Source organism: Vombatus ursinus, unplaced genomic scaffold, assembly GCF_900497805.2.
Source record: "Vombatus ursinus unplaced genomic scaffold, bare-nosed wombat genome assembly UNPS02014801.1, whole genome shotgun sequence".
NCBI lineage: Eukaryota > Metazoa > Chordata > Mammalia > Diprotodontia > Vombatidae > Vombatus > Vombatus ursinus.
This window is the reverse complement of record NW_020954579.1, coordinates 26856947-26875932: the sequence shown is the minus strand read 5'-3', so window position 1 is coordinate 26875932 and position 18986 is coordinate 26856947. Positions and strand designations below refer to the sequence as shown.

General features: G+C 36.5%; 1 protein-coding gene across 2 annotated transcripts in view; it reads left to right on the top strand.

Moving 5' to 3' along the window:
- HELZ (helicase with zinc finger) overlaps positions 1–18986 on the top strand; it is a 274664-nt gene that overhangs the window by 177523 nt on the left and 78155 nt on the right. For both annotated transcript variants that reach the window (XM_027872722.1, XM_027872721.1), the window contains exons 17-21: positions 4852–4970; positions 6319–6464; positions 7585–7732; positions 13909–14092; positions 16514–16742. In XM_027872722.1, the coding sequence (XP_027728523.1) occupies positions 4852–4970; positions 6319–6464; positions 7585–7732; positions 13909–14092; positions 16514–16742 (826 nt within the window). The remainder of the gene's footprint in view (positions 1–4851; positions 4971–6318; positions 6465–7584; positions 7733–13908; positions 14093–16513; positions 16743–18986) is intronic.

The following is an 18986-nucleotide window of genomic DNA, read 5'->3' as shown; positions in this document are numbered from 1 at the left end:
AACCATCATACACCTTCTACTGAGCTGAATAATCAAGTTGATGCCCTTATGAGAATAGAAGAAATGGGTTACATGATCATGTGGGTGTTGTGATGCTAACCTCCTGTGGGTGTGTGATCATTTGATCCCCTTATGGGAATAATAAATACTAGATAAGGTTAGCTGCACCTCAGTGATACTCTTCTAGCCAATGAAAGTATCTACATTTGAAAGATCAGTATGGCATGATCCTGTATAATTATTTATTTATTTATTTTTTTTGGGTGAGGAAGTCGGGGTTAAGTGACTTGCCCGGGGTCACACAGCTGGTAAGTGTCAAGTATCTGAGGAGGAATTTGAACTCAGGTCCTCCTGACTCCAAAGAGCTCTATCCACTGCGCCACCTAACTGCCCCATCCTGTGTGATTCTTAATCTGTCTTTGTCAGGACAGTTGATTTATTTAACCTTTTTCTTCATCTCATCATGTCCCTTATCATTAAGGTTATTTGTCCCACTTTCCAGTAGCTATATCTGTAGTAAATTGGTGTTACCCTAGGAAGGAGATGAGATCTCCACTCTTGTCAGTTTCATGGATCCAGTCTCCAGGAAGATTTACCAAAAAAAGGTGGAGTACTTTTAGATATAGTCCTAATTGACTCTTTCCAACCTTTCCTTATTTTTGTCCTTGCTCAATTGCTTGGCCTTGGGCTTTTTGCCCCTTCAGAAAGTTCTCTTCATCCTGGCAAATTAATTCATGTCCCCCTTAATTGATAGGTCTCCTTTGCCCTGGGATGGTTTGGACAACTCCTTCCTAGAAAGAGCTTGGGGATCAAGAGCTAGAATTGTTGGGAGGTATCCAATGACATGGAGGGAAGATGAATTTTTTTTTTTCATAATCATGGTAAATTTGTATTTATATGGAAGAAAGGGGATCTGTCAGCTGACTTGGTCGCAATCTTGAGTCCCTGGGTGAAGGTAAAGGTGAGTCTTCAACTCTTGTAGAAAACAAGAGTTACCCCTCAATTAGAGGCCTCAAAGGTCCAAAGATTTAGTATGATTCCCATGATGGATCTTGTTCCCAGGGACAGTGAAGTTTTGGCTGGTGGCCTAGGGAACTCTGAGTCAATGATGATAGGGGGCAAACCTTGGTATCATCTTAGGGCCCAAGACAATATGCATGCAAGAGGCTTATGACACCTTTGCTACTTTGCCATGCAAAACCTTGATTTGTGCTGGGGATCAGTGACTGCTGGAGGTGTTGTCATTGATGCTTTTGCCCCAGTATTCCTGGTTTGTTCTTGTTCATTGTTACTGTTTTACATCAGGAGAGCTATTGTGAACTGCCCTGTATCCCAACTGCATGACTATACTTTTAAAGAGACTTTTATATATTATTTGACATTGTAGTTTTGTTATTTAAGTTTCCTTTCTAATGCAGTTTCTGCTACACTTCTTCCAGAGGTCAGAGTTCTTTTAAGGTCTTTTAAATGATAGAAGGCTCTCTAGAGGATTTTTAAGACCTTTCCTTCCAAGGGTAGAAGGTACTTGGAATTTATTTTATTTAAATGCATAGTTTCCCTTTAAGAAGGCAAGGAGGCTATCCCTGGGATTTCATGGTACAGAAGACTGTGGATATAAAAAAATCTAGCTTATGGGGGCATTGTTCTTAAGGTTTGGCAAAATTCCCACTGTTCTTTGAGATGTCTTTCTGATCCAGCATTGCTACCTTGATAACTTGGAGACAGAAGGAAGTAGCATTTGTTTTTATTACTTTACACTAGTACAGTAATTTTTAAATTGCGTTTTATTGAATAGTCCATGGCTGTTTCATGACATTCCAGTCCTGAGTTAGAATTTACTGGATTGGTCTGAGTGTTAGGCCTTTCTGTTACAGAATTGTGGTGTGAAGGAGAGTTAAGAGTTGAAGATGTATCTGAAGTTAAAATCTGAGTGATCTAAAGGATAGTGGTATCCTTTATTGAAAGAGTTCAGAATTAGGGAGGATAGGTTTGAGGAAAGCTAACATATTTTGGTTTGACGTGTTAAGTTTAAGATGTCTACATTACATGCAGTTGAAACTAAGTCAGTTAGGGATGCAGAACTGATGCTCAAGGGAAATACTAGGGATGGATATTTTGTAGATCTAGAAGCTATTTGCATAGAGATGCTAAATTAGATACATGGAACTGATGAGGTCATAAGGAGAGGGTATATAGAGAAAAGAGGCCCCAATACAGAGAGCCCTTGGGGGAGGAGATTTGGATGATGATCTAGTAAAGAATACTGAGAAAATTAACAGCCAAGCAGGTAGGAGAAAAACTAGGAGAGAGTAAGTAGGGGGAGGGTCTGAAAAGTTAATGAGGGAGAGGAAATAGAGACAACTTGCCTAGAAAACTTTTTCTCAGACTTTGGCAGTGAAAGGGAAGAAGGATATAGTGTCATAGCTTGATGTCAGGTCAAAGGAATGATTTTTTTTTTTTAAAGGATGGAGAAGACTTTGGGAATGTTTATAGACAGACAGTAAAGAAGTAATTGATAAGTAGGAGAGACTAAGTTTTTTCAAGAAGGGCAATCAGTCTACAGAAAGAGAGAGAGGGTAAGAACACAGAGAGTGGTTGACCTTGACAAAGTGTTCTATCCTTCATCAGAGACTGGAGCAAAGGATTAGAGGATCGAGGATGATTTTATGAGTTTTTTAAATATAAGAGAAGGGAGCTCATGGAGAATGACCTGTTTTCTCAGTACAGTGTGAGGTAAGGTCTGTTGCAAAGAGGCTTGAAAGAAGAAAAGTTGTGAGGCTGCTGCTCTGAGTAGTACATTTAGGAAGAAATTGCTTGGCTGTAGTGGGGCTCAGTTGAACTCACTTGAGATAAATGTTATCCTTGTTCTGGTCAACATGGTTGTATTACTTCCTCTAGTACTGTTCAAAGAACTGAGGAAGGGGTGTGGTGGGAGCAATTCAGGTTCAGAATTTTTCGCAAGACGTGAGTATATAGGACATGGACAAATAGATTTGAAGATAGTGTAGGATTAAACTGTTAAATTGAAGATGGAAGAAAATTAAACCAGATCAGGAATATTGGTCTCCAAGGGAACTGAAGGGTAAAGGTTACAGCAAAGGCAAAGAATAGATTCAAGAGAAGTGAGAGAGGGATGGAAGGAGAGGAAATAAAGTCAGAGGAATTTCATAACTCTTGATCATGAAAATAGGATACTTATGGGAGATGGTGAGATCAAAGGTATAATATATATATATATATATATATATATATATACACACACACACACATATATGTATATAGGGATAAGGTTGGATGAAGAATTATGTGAACCCTCTATGTAGGTTATAGGAGTTTAAGATGTTGATGAACTGGGAAGCCAGAGTGTTTGAAGGAACATCAGCATGTATATTGAAGTCTTTGGGGTGGAAAGGAAGACTGTGAACCAGGTACTGAACTCCTTAACATAAGAAATGAGGTATAGTAACCTTGAGGTAAGTTGATACGTGTGCCACCAGGATAGGATGAGCTAGGTAAAAGGAACTTAAAAGGAAGAGAAGTTGCTGATTGATGGTGGCAGAGGGAGGGAAGATCTAGAAGTGGAAGTGGGGAGCAAGTAGTATGCCTATTCCTGCTCCTAGGCCTGTGTATTAGGGGAAATGAAGGAAGAAAGTGTATCAGATACAATAGAGGGGGAGCAGAGAAGCAGTATCTTCAAGGGGAGCCAGGTTTCTGTGAGTGGCACAGGTTGTAATTCGTGCATGAGGAAAAAGCCTAGGATAAAGGGAGATGTAAACAGTAAATTGTTTTAAACCATACAAGGAAACAATTGTCATCATATTATATTGTAGTTATTACATAGATGAAAAACCAGAACTTTCCAAGAAAAATGCCTTGATGTGAAAAGGTTGCAAGGCTCAGACCTTCACACAAAGTGATTTTTCTTTGGATGTTTTGAGGAGTGCTAAAGTATTGAGTTTTGAAGTATCTAAGACTCTTTACTTTTGCTCATTGCTTTAATGGGGAACATTAAATGAGAGGCAAACTAATATAGTGGGTAGATCAGCATCAAGAACAACCCACATTCACTGCTTGCCCCTGCTCTGAGGCCATGAGGATGTCACTTACTCTCTCAGTGCCTTGTACAACTCTCAGACAATAAAGTTATAGATAAATTGCTGATCTGCATCTGAGCAGGAAGTTTTGAACAGTTGATGTGTTATATGTTGAAAACAAAATTTTTGAGGCATTCAAATAACACATATGCATATGGACATATATTTACCCATATGTGTGTATACATACATACATACATATACACACATTAGATATATACATATGTGTGCACACATATGGATTTCTTCCTAGTTCAGAGTTTTGTTCCATTAAGTCTTATATCTTATTTTTGGTGTCAAGAACATTTAAGTGTAAAATAGTCACAGTTTAAAAATTATTCATGGTATCTCACCTAGCAAATATGAAAAGACCTTTAGCTATTAGTATTTAGTTGTTATCACTTCCCATGTAAGTAAAAAACTACCTTCTTTTCATAATTGTTCAAATGGAATCTTTTCTATACCCTAATCAGAATGTAACTGAATTTTAATTTCTCATATTTAGAGTCCTATTTCAAGATGTGTGTTTAGTTTCTATTACTAGATGCTACTAATTAATATGATACCTAATAAGGTAGCTTTATCTTTAAAAATCTCTTTTGTTTGTAAAAGATTGTGATTTGATATTTAGTTTTTGAGGACCGAAAATGAAAGTGTCTCAAACTATCTGAAATCTTTATCAGGAAAGAAAGCAATGTCTATTCCCTTTTTTGCCTCTGAAATACACTTTCCTGAGTTTTTGTGCTGTGCTTTCTAGGGTTTTTTACGCACATTCTGTTGGATGAAGCTGCACAGGCCATGGAGTGTGAAACCATTATGCCTCTGGCATTAGCAAATCAAAACACACGGATTGTTTTGGCTGGAGACCATATGCAAGTAAGTGCTCTACCATGTGTTTAGTCTAGAATGAAATTCTGGTTAATGAAGTATTACAGTACATATTTAATGGAAATAAAGTGAAATCATAGCATGTATTAAGACTTAGTTACTTTGAATATTTCTGAACTAGATGTTACTCTAAGTGTATAAATTGATGATTGCAAGAGACTTTAATGTTAATTCTTGTTATGTTGTAAACTTAGCAAATTTGGCAAAATATTTTTACGAAGGAATTTTACATGCTAGTTTTAATTCTTTTCTTTTAGATTAGTTAGACAGAGTGAGCAAAACTTTGCCACTTTTCACTTTTGTTTATTTGAGGCTTTGTTCTTTATGGTGCAAATATTTGAGCTTTATTTTTCATCATTTCTTCCTCAATTCCCCAGCTGTTGTTCCTAAGTAATGTTTATCTTCATGCAGGGTTAATTAATTTTAAGTAAAGGAAACAAAGTGAAAACAGTAGTCAATAATATTTCTAACTTAATATACTTAAATACATACCTGTTAAAAAAAGGAATTTGCATTTTCTGTTTGAGGCAGAACAGTAGATAGAGAGATAGATCTGGAGGCAGAAAGACTTGAATTCATATCCAGACTCATGTATTAACTGTGTGACTGTGGACAAGTCACCATGAGCTCTGTTTCCTTGTCTGTAAAATGGGAATATTAATAGCACCTAACTCCTAGAATTGTTGTGAAGATAAATTGAAATAATATTTGTAAAATGCTTTGTAAAACCTTAAAAGTGCTATATAAATGCTAGTTGTTATTATTAATGTTTTCCATCTTTCTTATACATTTATAGCTTCAGGTCCTGTCTCCCCTGGGACACATGATTAGAATGGTACCTTCATGGTATTCTTGCTGTCAGAATTATGATAAAGGTTTATAGCTATAGGGCTAAATTACATTTGTTGCAGGATTGTTTAAACAGATTATTTTTGCTTAGCTTTAAATGCTTAAACACTAAGTATTTTTTTTTTTTTACATTTAGAAAACACTTGTTTTATGCATAAACTATCTTTACTAGGATTCCTAGCTGATCATCTTGATTCTTTTGATTGGGTCAAAGAATTAAGGGGTTTGAGTTTCTGTCCCTCAGTGAATAAATGTGATTTTATACATTGGTAAGTTATATTGAAAGTAAAGTTTGTCAAATGTTAAATAGAGTTGCAAACAGCCTAGAAATTATTAGACTGGACAGATATCCCAAGGTTGAACATATAGAGATTTAATACATAAAAAGTTTTAGCATAAGGAATTTTATGTAAGTAATTTCCAGAAGCTGCTTGCAAATTTTGTTAAAGTTTTTTTTTTTTTTTTACTATATGGCTGTCTGTTGCAGCTCAGTCCTTTTGTCTACAGTGAGTTTGCCAGGGAGAGAAACCTTCATGTTTCATTACTGGATCGGCTCTATGAGCATTATCCTGCAGAGTTTCCATGTCGTATCTTACTGTGTGAGAACTATCGTTCCCATGAAGCTATCATCAAGTAGGTGTGACCTTTTTCAAACGTACCTGTAACTGGTATTAGTGAATATAAACAGTTTCATCAATGACTGAGGGTGCTAAATTGAGTCATAGGTGATATTAGTGCTATAAATTGCTTTTTGTTTGATTTTTTTAAAGAAACCACTTAAAGAAACTCTTTAAAAACGAAAAGAAAAAAATTTTAAAAAGCATTTAAATTCAGGAAACTAGAAGTTTTCGTCTACTGGGTCTGTGTTATCTTTGTGTATGTGTATGTATACATATATATAAATTCACATATACTAACATGAGTGTGTTAATGAACCAGAAAAATAGCAAAGGTTTCCCAGTTTTGCATTTTGTGTGTGTGTATAGGGAATCTAATTTTTTTGCATGTGTGTATAGGAAATCTAATTGGAAATAAAATAAATAGGGGGAAGGAATATAAAAATTAGTAATTTTTAAAAGTTCAATAATACATTTTGGTAATATGAATGATGCCAGTAATATAAGTAGGTCATTAGGAGAGTAAAGAGCAAAAAAAGACTTAGTTTCCACTGTGGCTTTCTTCAGCATCTTAAAATGTGATTTTTTTTTTTATTCTTCCAAAATTGTTTGATGCATACAAAGGCCTTACTGGGAGGTACCTACATCCGTAAAAGGGCATTCAGTAAATGGGGGGAAATGTTGAAATATTTATTGTCCTTAAATTATGTCGCTTTAAATTATATTTCTTTGATGGGAAATAATTAATATAGTTCATATCTGTAGATTAGCTAGAAAAGTGAACATCAAGTTGCTACTCTCTTTACATGTAGTCGTACCCTAAGTGTAGTAAGAGCAATATGTAACTATTATTGATCAAACATTTCTCTCTTCCTTTTCTCTGTAGTGCCTTTCCTTAATTTCTCTATAAAAAGAACCCACCTAATAATTATAGAGTAACAGGTGCCTACTCTATAGTTTTTTGGTTGTTGTTTATTTTGCTTTTTTTTTTTTATAAAGGAAAACCTCTCCTTTTATCTTCAATATTTTGAATAGAATTTGTTTTGGACATGGAGTAATATATTGGTTTGAATGTAGTTTTTCCATTGACTCTATATTTTTTAGTGGTTTACGTTTTCATTTGTGTCTTTTTGTAGTTACACATCTGAGCTTTTCTATGAGGGGAAGCTGATGGCAAGTGGAAAACAGCCGGCACACAAAGATTTTTATCCTTTAACCTTCTTTACAGCACGAGGGGAAGATGTACAGGAAAAAAATAGTACAGCTTTTTATAATAATGCAGAGGTAATTTCCATATTTTTGTATATCATATTTCCTTTGAAAATTTGGGTTTTAACTTGTAAGGCTTCATGTAATATTTTTTCCTTAAATCTTTTTATTGGCTTAAGTATGAACTCTATTGGCATAAAGATAAGATATAAAACTTCTCTTGGCATGCAGCATTTATATTCATTGTGATATGGTTAAAATAAGGTAAACTGAGGTACTAAGTTCCAAGCATGATCAGTTTATTAGTAAAGCATGAATTTACCAATAGGTAGGATCTCAACTTCCTCAGCAAAGCTAAGACCCTTAGTTGGGTGTAGTTTTTAGGGAAGTTCAGAATAAAGAATAGGACTTCATAAGTGGGGAACAAGTTATGATTGGTTAAAAGAGCTTGACATCATAAATGGCAAAACATGACTGGTTACAGAGCTGAGGTATGGGGGACAATATGATTGGTTGGTAATTTGGAATGAGGAACTAGCAGCACCCCCCTCCTTCCCTTTTGTGATGAAGAAATGCTCATTGTTGAGTTCATTCACCTGCAAGGTTAGAGATAGTGAACTAGACTTATTTGGATAACAAACCATAAATCCTTGAAGGATAACTTGGTGGTGTAAATATACTGCCACACTTCCTGGTGTCCTCTTGTATTTTTCAAGGGTAACATTTCCTTAATGCAAGAATGGAATAGTGATTAACAAGAGAACTGGGTTTCTAAATTTAACTCAATACAGGAGAGCTGAGTTTCTGAACTAAGTTCAGAGACAAAGAGTGGCTTAGGTAGTTACAGGAAAAAATTGATCAAGTTCAAATAGGATCAATTAAATGATACAGAATCAATCTGGTTATTTAATTTGTTATTATGAATCACTTATGGCATAAAAACAAAAATAAACTCTGATTTACTCTTTGTTTTGTGGTAAAATAGGAAGATGTAGCTTAATTAAAAAAAGTGTCAGCTTATTCTTATATATGTTATTTTTCATCTGAAATGGAACTTCATTAAATCTTGTTATTTTAATATAATATGATCATTTGTGTTGAGTGACAAGTGATTAATATTGAAAAATTTCATATTCACATATACATAATTGTATTGCTGCTCCATGGTAGCAGAAAATTCAGTGGTTTCTTTATTGAGTATGTTTGTTTGTATTCCTTGTTTGTACATAGTTGTACTTTGTTGCATCACAGCCTCAGAGGCTGCATTGAGTGCACAATCATCTGCAAACAGAAAATCATGCACCAACACTCCCTCCACTTTGGTCTCGGCTTGTAGCCTTTTCAAGTTGAAGAATTTACTATCAGTGTGGTAGCTGACCTTGAAGCCGTGTTCATCCTCATTGAAAGCATTTGATAACATGGCTGAAAACATCATGCTAAAAAGCATGGGAGCAAGCACACAGCCTTGTTTACTTCATTGGTGACTGGGAAAGCATAAGAGCATTGTCCATTATCCAGAACTCATGCAAGCATGCCATCATGAAATTGATGTACGATACTGAGGAGTTTTTCCGGGCAACCAAATTTTGACATAATTTTCCATAAGCCCCTCACGACTGACAGTATCAAAGGCCTTGGTCAAATCTACAAACATTGTGTACAGACCTCTGTTCTTTCCTGGCATTTCTCCTGGAGTTGTTAAGCAGCAAACACCATATCAATCGTTCCTCAGCCCTTTCTGAAGCCGTACTGGCTCTCTGAGATGATCACCTTCCAGGTGAAGGATCGGCCTATTGAGGAGGACTCTGGCAAGAATCTTACCAGCAATGAGAGACCTCCACGCCCCCCACTTCGTGATTGTCGCAGGACAATCTATTTCCTTTACCTGAGGCTGAGATGCAACAAAGTATGGATCAATTCCCCACTGCTTGTCCTAATTTTGGTCTAACAACACCAAGAAAACACTGGTGCTCCATCAGCCACCACCCCACCACCCATACGTGGAACCATCAGTTGCGGCAAATGTAGAAGTTTTGAATGCTGTGGATAAGTTCGCTTACCTTGGTAGTATACTTTCCATGGGTGTCCACATTGATAATGAGGTTGACGAACGCATTGCCAGAGCTAGCTCAGTGTTTGGGAGGCTCCAAAGGAAAATATGGGAGAGAAAAGGTATTAAACTGACTACCAAACTGAAGGTCTACAGAGCCATTATGCTAATCTCATTGTTGTATGCCTGTGAAACCTGGACAGTATACCAGCACCATGCCAGGAAACTGAATCGCTTCCATTTGAATTGTCTTGTGAAGATTCTGAAGATCGCTTGGTAAGATAAGATACCAGACACTGAGGTCCTTTCTCGAACTACAGTGCCAAGCATTCATACTCTGCCTCAGAGAGCACAGTTCCGATGGGCTGTTCGAATGCAAAATGTATGCTTGCCAAAAAGACTATTTTATGGAGAACTCACACGGGGCAAACATTCACATGGTGGTCAGAAGAAGTGATACGAAGCTACTCTCAAGGTCTCTCTTAAGAACTTTGGAATTGATTGTGTGACATGGGAGACACTGACACAGGACTGCTCAGCGTGGCATGCCCACATCAGAAAAGGTACTATTCCCCATGAGCAAAGCAGAATTGAAATAGCTCAAGAGAAATGCAAGATGTACAGACTTGGAAAATCCATCCCAAATGTTCACACAAACTATTTGTGCCCGACCTGTGGTTGAACATTTTGAGCTCATATTGGTCTGATCAGCTGCAGTCGAATACTCTGAAACTTGATTCTAGCATAGTGATGTCATTTGGTCCTCTCTTCAAGAATGATGGGACAACAACCACATAGTTGTATGTTGACTTCTTTTTAGACTATGAGCTCCTTGAAGGCAGAGATTCGTAATTGTATTTTGCTTTTTTCTTTTCTTTGTATCTCCAGTGGTTAGTACTGTGCTGGCACTTAGTGCTTCATATATGCTTGTTGACTTGACTTTCTTAAAAGTGAGTGCAGGTAGAATTCTGTTTGAAATACTCTGATTAGACATTAACACTGATCCATTCTTTTTTTGTCAGTCAGCAAGCATTTATGAATACTTACTATGTACCAGACACTGGGGATACAAAGAAAGGCAAAAAGAGTCTTTTTTTTTTCTTTTTTGCTAGGCAATCAGGGTTAAGGGACTTGCCCAGAGTCACATAGCCAGTGAGTATCATGTGTCTGAGGCTGAATTTGAACTCAGGTCCTCCTGACTCCAGGGCTGGTACTCTATTCATTGCACCACCTAGCTTCTCTGAATCTCTTCCTTCTTGGAGCATACGTTGTAAAGAGGGAGACAACATGTACCTAGGTAAATATAAGCTATAAACAGAGAAGATGAAGCTAATTTCAGAGGGGAAGGCAGATTGAGGGATCAAGAAAGGCCTCCTGCATAAAATGGGATTGAAGGAAGCCAGGGAAGCCAAGGAGCTTTCCAGCCTTGAAGGACAGTCTGTGCCTAAGGCATGGAGATGGATGATGAAGAGATGTGTGCAAGTGGGCCAGTGTAGAAAGGTGCCAGGTGTATGATTCTGATCTCCTAATCTATAAAGTCCACTTTATGTAGAATGATGCAGCAAGAGTCTATTTCACTGAAAGGAAAGGTCCAAGGTACTTTTCTGCTTGCTAATCAAACAATAAGCAGTTATTAAGGGCTTATTATATTCTACATGCTGTATGCTGGGAGCCCAAAGACAAAAACAAAATAGTCTTTGACCTTAAGGGAATTATATTCCTTTGGAAGAGCAACCATGTAAATATATACAGAATATAGAATAAGTATGTGCAAAATATAGATATACGCAGTAAGTACAAGATAATTTTGGGGAAAATGCACTAGTGGTTAGGAGAAATTAGAAAGGGCTTCATGTCGGAGGTGGCACTTGAGTTGAGCTTTGAAGCAAACTAGGGGTTCTAAGAGGAGAGGGGAGAGCATTTCAGGCATGGAGGACATGCAACCTGGGTATCAAGATGGGAAATAGAATATCATGTGAAACAGCAAGCTTATTGTTGTGTGTGTGTGAGTGTGTGTAGAGTTCTAAGGCTGGAAAGCCTGGAGTCAGTCAGGTTGTGAAAGGGTTTAAATGCCAAATGAAGATTTTTAAATTTTATCCTAGAGGTATATGCTGGAATCTTGTGAACAGATGAGTGATAGGATGAGACCTATGCTTTAGAAATACCACTTTTGCAGCAGGATGATGGAATAGAGTGGGCAGATTGCTATTGTATAGTTCTGATGAGAAGTGATGAGGGCCTAAACTTAAGGTGGTGGCTGTGGGAATGGAGAGAATGGAATTAATGCGAGAGACATTGTGAAAATAGAATGCATAAGACAACCTCTATGTGGATGGATGTGGTAAGAGAAAGTAAGAAGTTGAGGATGACCGAAGTTATGAACCTTGGGTGATGATTGTGTCTTCAGCAGAAATAGGAAAGTTATGAAGAGAGGGATGTTTTGCAGAAAAAAATAGAGTTCTGTTTTAGACATGTTGAATTGTCTAGTAGGTAGTTCATGATACTGAGACTGGAGCTCAGGAAAAAGACTAAAGTTGATTCTGTAGGTCTGGAAGTCATTAGATTTGACATCTGAGCTCATGAGAGCTGATAAGGTTACCAATAGAGGGTAAAGAGAGAAAATAAGTAGTTCCAAGACAGAGTCTTTGGATAGAAATGGAGTTCTCAAAAGAAGAAAAGCAGATTATCAACAACAATGTGAAGAAAGGCACCAAGTCACTAATAATAAGAAAAATGCATATTTACTCTGAAGTTTCATCTCACACCATCAGATTGGTAAAGATGTTGAAAAAAGGATAGACACACTAATGTACTACTGGTAGAATTGTAAATTGATTGTAAATAGAGTTGTAAGTTCTAGTAAATTCTAGGGGTATGTGGGACATTAAGAGGACTAGTATGTGTGATGTGAGGGCTTGCCCAATGCTTTTCAGGACTCCTCATTTGCCTTTGGTGTCCACCAGATTCACCCAACTCTCAACTGTGGCTCCAAGAAGCTGTAGCATGCACACCAGCTACACGCTGGTAAACCATCTCAGCAGGTTGAGGGTTACTGACATGCCTCAAACCCATTAGTGAGTTAGGCAGATGTCTACCCAGACACGTGAAGGCTTTCCCCAGTGGGATGGGTGGATGAGAACAACTTGTTCCAGTGGCCATGAAGGCAGCTGAAGCAGGCACTGTGGGGTGCTTAGAGCTTGGTCACAGCATCAAAGACACCAAGGTCATTCACGACATCCCAGGCCATTGCCAGCCATGACTTTTGTTCTGCCACTGGACTTACATGACTCAGAAAGAGAGAATGAGGCTGATGATTTTGTACAATTCTGCCTCAATTAAATCCAATTCATATACAAGTCAAGACATCACCCCATGATGTCATTGATCCTCTTTAAAACAAAGGATAAATAACAAATTCTAGCCATTCGGGAAAGCAGTTTCTACAAGAAGATTTTCCCAGACCTCTTCAATCTTAGTACTTTCTCTAAGACATCATCTCCAATTTATGTTCTTGTTTGTACATTGTCTGCCCACTAGATTGTGAAGTCCTTGAGATTGAGAACTGTGAATTTTTGTTGTGTTTTGCTTCTTATTGTATCTCCAGGAGTTAGCACAATTCTTGGTACATAGTAGGTACTTAGTAAATGTTTGACATAGATAAGTGGGATAGCTTAGGAATTAATCTGCTGAACTTAGTATACTTTAAAAAAAAAACAAACAACTCCCCCAAATAAAAACAAGTTATTCTTAAGGAGATTCACAGGAGTATATATAACCCTTTTTTTTTGTTCTTTATATGTGGAAATGTTCATGTTTTTAAAAAAATTCTTTTAAAAATGACATTTGTTTCTGAAAGTAGTAACACCACTTGAGCCAGAGCATTTATAAACTCGTATCAGATCACCAAAAGTATAACCAAATTTTATTAATAAAATAAAATGTAATGTACCTTTAGTTGTTACTTTGTATATAAATGCTTGACTAAAAAGACATCTTCATTAAGCATACTAGTAAATTAATTGGAAATTTTAAAAGTACCTTTTATAAGGAATTTATCCTTTAAATTATTTTATTCACATCAGCAAACTGTTTTAATGTGGGGTGTTGGCCAAGATGTGAAATGATCTTGTGACCTAGAACTGAGTTTTTCATTAAGATGGCATTTCAGATGCAGTGGTAAAAACCAATTTTTATTTTAAAGGTATTTGAAGTAGTGGAACGTGTGGAAGAGTTAAGGAGAAAGTGGCCTGTAGCTTGGGGAAAGTTAGATGATGGAAGTATAGGTGTGGTCACTCCTTATGCTGATCAGGTGTTCAGGATCCGTGCAGAACTTCGAAAAAAGAGATTATCTGATGTCAATGTGGAAAGAGTGCTCAATGTTCAGGGTAAGTAACAATTAAGTTTCCTGAAGTCACTCAAATGTAAATATTTAGAAATGCCTTTTGAAAATTTTGTATTTACACCTTGGTAATTTTTGAAATAGAGAAGCATATGATGCAGTGGATAGAGAGCTGGCTTTGGTGTTAGGCAGACCTCTGTTCAAGTGCTGCCTCTGCCACATCAGGACTGTGGGATTCTGAGTGAGGGGATTAAACTCTCAGTGCCCTCAGACAGCTCTCTAAGAGTGTAAGGGGCAGAGAAAGTACAGATACCTATTTTTAGAGGAAGCTCCTTATCAGGAGTTCCCTAAAACAGTAAAATCACAGTCTTGGTCAAAAAAAAAAATGTGTGTGTGTATATAAATATATATATATATGCATAGGCAATTACATAAGCATTTTCATGTCTATTCTATATATTAAAGATTGGTCCCAGGTTAATTTAAATACTTTATGAAATTGTGCAGAAGTGTTCATCACAGTTGCCTGAATGAAAGAAGTATAAGTAAAAGATTTCAATGTGTCTGTTTTTCTGTATGTAGACAAAAGACATAGTCGCCCCGCCCCCCCCCCCCAAATAAAAGTTCTGCATAAAATGTTGCCACAGCTAGTTTCTTTTTGGCTGTTACAATGTGAGATTTTTCATTTAAAAGTTTATTACTTCAAGACACTAGTAATATTTACATTCTGTTTGAGATGTTTTGGGAATTACTCTTTGTGTCTGATATTGAGTTAGTAGGACATTTGTTTTCCTCTTTACATCCCTAAAAGGCAATGATGATATTAATCTTTATTTTATGATAAGCCACTAGTTTCTGCTTCATTTTCAAGATCCCAAGTATATTGTAGTGAGAAATCTCTGGCTACATTTCTGATCAGTAGTGAGAGTGATAATTCTGGAAAGACAAATACTCATAAAACAGGATTAGCAAGAATTTCTTGTACCTAAGAAATGATACTTCAATGCATTTTAAATGATTAGTTTGTTTTCTTTATAGTAGGAACTCATTAGAACTGTTTATGCGATTTGATATTTATTTATTTTACATTGTATTTTTATTCATACTATTTGCTTTTCATCACATTCGTTTGCAAATATAGCCCTCTCTCTTTGCCTACCTATTGAATCATTCCTAGTAACAAATATTAAAAAAGAAAGAGGAAGAAATAATTCAGGGAAAAAAAAGTTGGTTGTCAGACTTTGAGAATATATGTAATATTTTATATTCATAATCTCCCACTTCTATAATGAAGGTGTATATTCTCAAATCTTCTCTGGGGCCAAAATTGTCTATTATAATCACCTGTTCAGTTTCATTTTATTGTTCTTTCTGTTTATTTTGAGATTTAACATAGAGATAGGGAATGAACTTGTGATTTCATTATTGAAAAGATCATCACATTCTCAGCAATTTATAGTCTTAGAGAATTGCCCAAAATACCAAGAAGATAATACATTTGCCCAGTGTCAGACAGCATGTGTCATCAGAAGGACTTGAATCCATGTCTTCCTCGCTTCAAGACTGGCATTCTATCCACTATACCATGCTACCTCATATTATGGGTGTTACTTTAAAAAAAAATGATCAGCATGATGTGGTTGCTAATTCTGATAATAATGAAGTGATTATCGAAAATCCCATTGCTTTCTGTGCTGCTCACACCACATCATAGTATTTTTTTCAATTTTAGCCACAGTATTTTAGGAGGGACTGACTACAGAATGTCTAGAAGGCAGGAGGCATGGTGAGGAATCAGGACTCTAACTTATGGAATTCTTAAAGGAACTGAGAATGTTTAGCTTGGAGAAGAAAAAAGCTAGGGACTTGATAGATAACTTCAAATATTTGAAAGCTGTTGGCTGAAAGGGAAGAAATAGACTTCAGGGGTGGAGAACCTTCGGTCTCGAGGCCACATGTAACCCTCTAGCTTCTTGACTGCACCCCTTTGACTGAGTCCAAGTTTTATAGAACAAATAGGGGAAATTATTAATTATTAACTCAAAGGGCTGCACTAGGACCTAGAGGGCCCCATGTGGCCTTGAGGCCACAGATTCCCCAGATTGGTTTCTGAGATACCTTTCAAATTAAGACGCTGAATTTTAAATTATGGGAAGAGATTTTGACTAAACATGCAAAAGAACTTTTTGCTGCTTTGGCTAACAACTAGAACTCTATAATTGTGGAAAGAATTGCCTTAAGAGGTAATAAAGTATTTAAGCTGAGGCTAGATGACCAGCTGTCAGGGTTGCTGTAGTATTGGGTGGAATCTTGCATTGGGCAGAAGATTGTATGAGGTGATCTTTGTATGAGGTGATCTTTGGGGCTGGTTTCAATTCCTAAGTTTCCAGGATTTTGTGAAAATGTGATCCTTTGGTTTTGTTATTGATTAATAACATTAAATGTAAAATGTTCTTAATTTCTTTAGGAAAGCAGTTTAGGGTTTTGTTTCTGAGTACAGTACGTACCCGGCACACTTGCAAACATAAACAAACCCCAATTAAAAGGAAAGAGCAACTATTAGAAGATTCAACAGAGGATTTGGATTATGGTTTTTTGTCCAACTACAAACTTCTCAACACCGCCATAACAAGAGCACAGTCCTTGGTAGCTGTGGTGGGTGATCCTATTGCATTGTGCTCTATTGGAAGATGCAGGTATTTTGAGTATGTGTGTATATATTGTTGACTGAAAACTTTGGGAAGAAATGCAAGGATGCCTTTATGTTATGACCTCCTAGCATTTGATTGGTCTGTTTTAATAAATTTTGAGCAATATAAGCATATAAATTTTATTTCTTTGACTTATTCAATATCTTAATAATTTTATACCTATGAATATAGTCCTTAAACAGTTTTAAGTAACCTCTGGCAGTATAGATAATGGATATGATGAATTTCTTTTCTTAGGCATTTTCTGCCATGCCTTTTCTTTGCATTCAGTTATTTGTACTCTTTCAAAAGCTCCTGTCATCTTTCCAAACTAAAATGGTCTGTCATCTTTCTATTTCTGCTTATGGCTCTTTAAACATTATTATCAATAATAAATTGACATAAATTGTAAGAAGCTCTTTATATTAATATGAGAACATTATCAAAACAGATACTGGATGTTTTTTTTCTAATGTGCCTTATGCCATTTATTTGAATGTTAGAATTCTGAATTTAATGGTATTGGGTTTAAACTTTTGACTCTTGAAAAGGCTTATCTGTTTGTATGTGTGTATAGCTCAAACAGAAAGAATTATAAAAAGGTTACTTTTTATATAAGAAAAATAATGTACTAAGATTTACATAAAATTTTTACAAATCTTATAGTACCTATCAAAGTGAATTCAGGATCAGAAACATGATCTAAGTAGCTTTGAAATATTCCTTGGATAACTATTTCATTATTATTGTCAATAATAATAATAGTAGCTGATATTTTATATTATACTTTTTGGTTTGCGAATTGTTTCTTATTTTATCCTCACAAAAACCCTGAGAGGAAGATATTGTTATTATCCCCCATTTTATAGCCAAGAAAACTGAGGTTAAGTGACTTTGCGGGGGTCACATAACTAGCAAATGAGTGATGCCATATTTGAACTTGTCTTTTTGACTCCAGTCCTAGCTCTCTCTCCATTATACTACCTACCTATCTGCCTATTGTATGATATTGTTGTTGTATAGTACTGTTAAGATGGACAGATCTGTTTGGATGGAGCAGCCTGTAAAGTCAAGAATGCATTGTGAAGTAAATGTGGCAACATTTTCTTCTTTTTCATATGTCCCAGGAGACATAAATGTTCTATATAAAGGGCATCTACTTGGGCTATTTAAAAATAAAACTGATTATTTTATCAGAGCTATAACTGGCCCTACCTGTTATTTGTTTGTTTGGGCCTTTAATTATAACTCCTGTGCTTGCTCAGGTGATCCCATTCTATCCCATCTTTTCTAGCATGTTGTCCCCTCTATCATCTAATAATTGTCCCCTTTTCACTAATCTTCAGTTCTTCCCTATCTATCTCCCGGGGACTTCTTCCCAGCTGTCTACAAACATGTCTATGTCTTCTGAATCCTTACTTGATCGTTCTGTCTCTGCTAATTATTATTTATTTCTCTTGCCCTTTATGTCTTAACTCCTTAAGAAGGCTGTCTACAACAGGTGCTGCCATTTTCTTTCATCTCATTCTCTTCTTTACTCTTTTTTTTAGGCAATTGGGGTTAAGTGACTTGCCCAGGGTCACACAGCTAGTAAGTGTCAAGTGTTTGGTCTGAGGCTAGATGTGAACTCAGGTCCTCCTGACTTCAGGGCTGGTGCTGTATCCACTGCGCCACCTAACTGCCCCTCTTCTTTACTCTTTGCAGTCTAGCTTCTGATCTCATCATTCATCTGAAACTTTTTTTCTATAAAGTTACTACTTAATTGCTAAATCTTCTTGACCTCTCTGTTGATCACCCTCTTCACCTTGATATTCTCTTTTCTCGACACTGTTTTTTCCTGGTTCTCCTCCCTACCTGTCTGACCAATACATCTCTGTCTCCTTTGATTGTTATCCCTGTCATGCTCACTCACAGTGGGGGCCCATAAAATTGTGTTCTAAGCTGCCTTTTCTTCTCCCTGTATACTATTTCGCTTGGTGATCTCATCTTCTCTCATAGATTCAATTGTCATCTCTATGAAGATGATTCTCAGATCTACTTATCCAGCCTAAACCTCTCTCCTCACCTCCAAGCCCACTTCTCTAGCTGTCTTTTAAACATCTCAAACTGGATATCCTATAGACATTTTAAACTCAACATGTCCAAAATAGAACTTGTTATCTTTCCCTCTTAAATTTTTTCCTCTTCTTAATTTTCCTATTTCTGTTGAGGGTACCACCATCTTTCTAGTCATCCAGGCTCACCATCTAG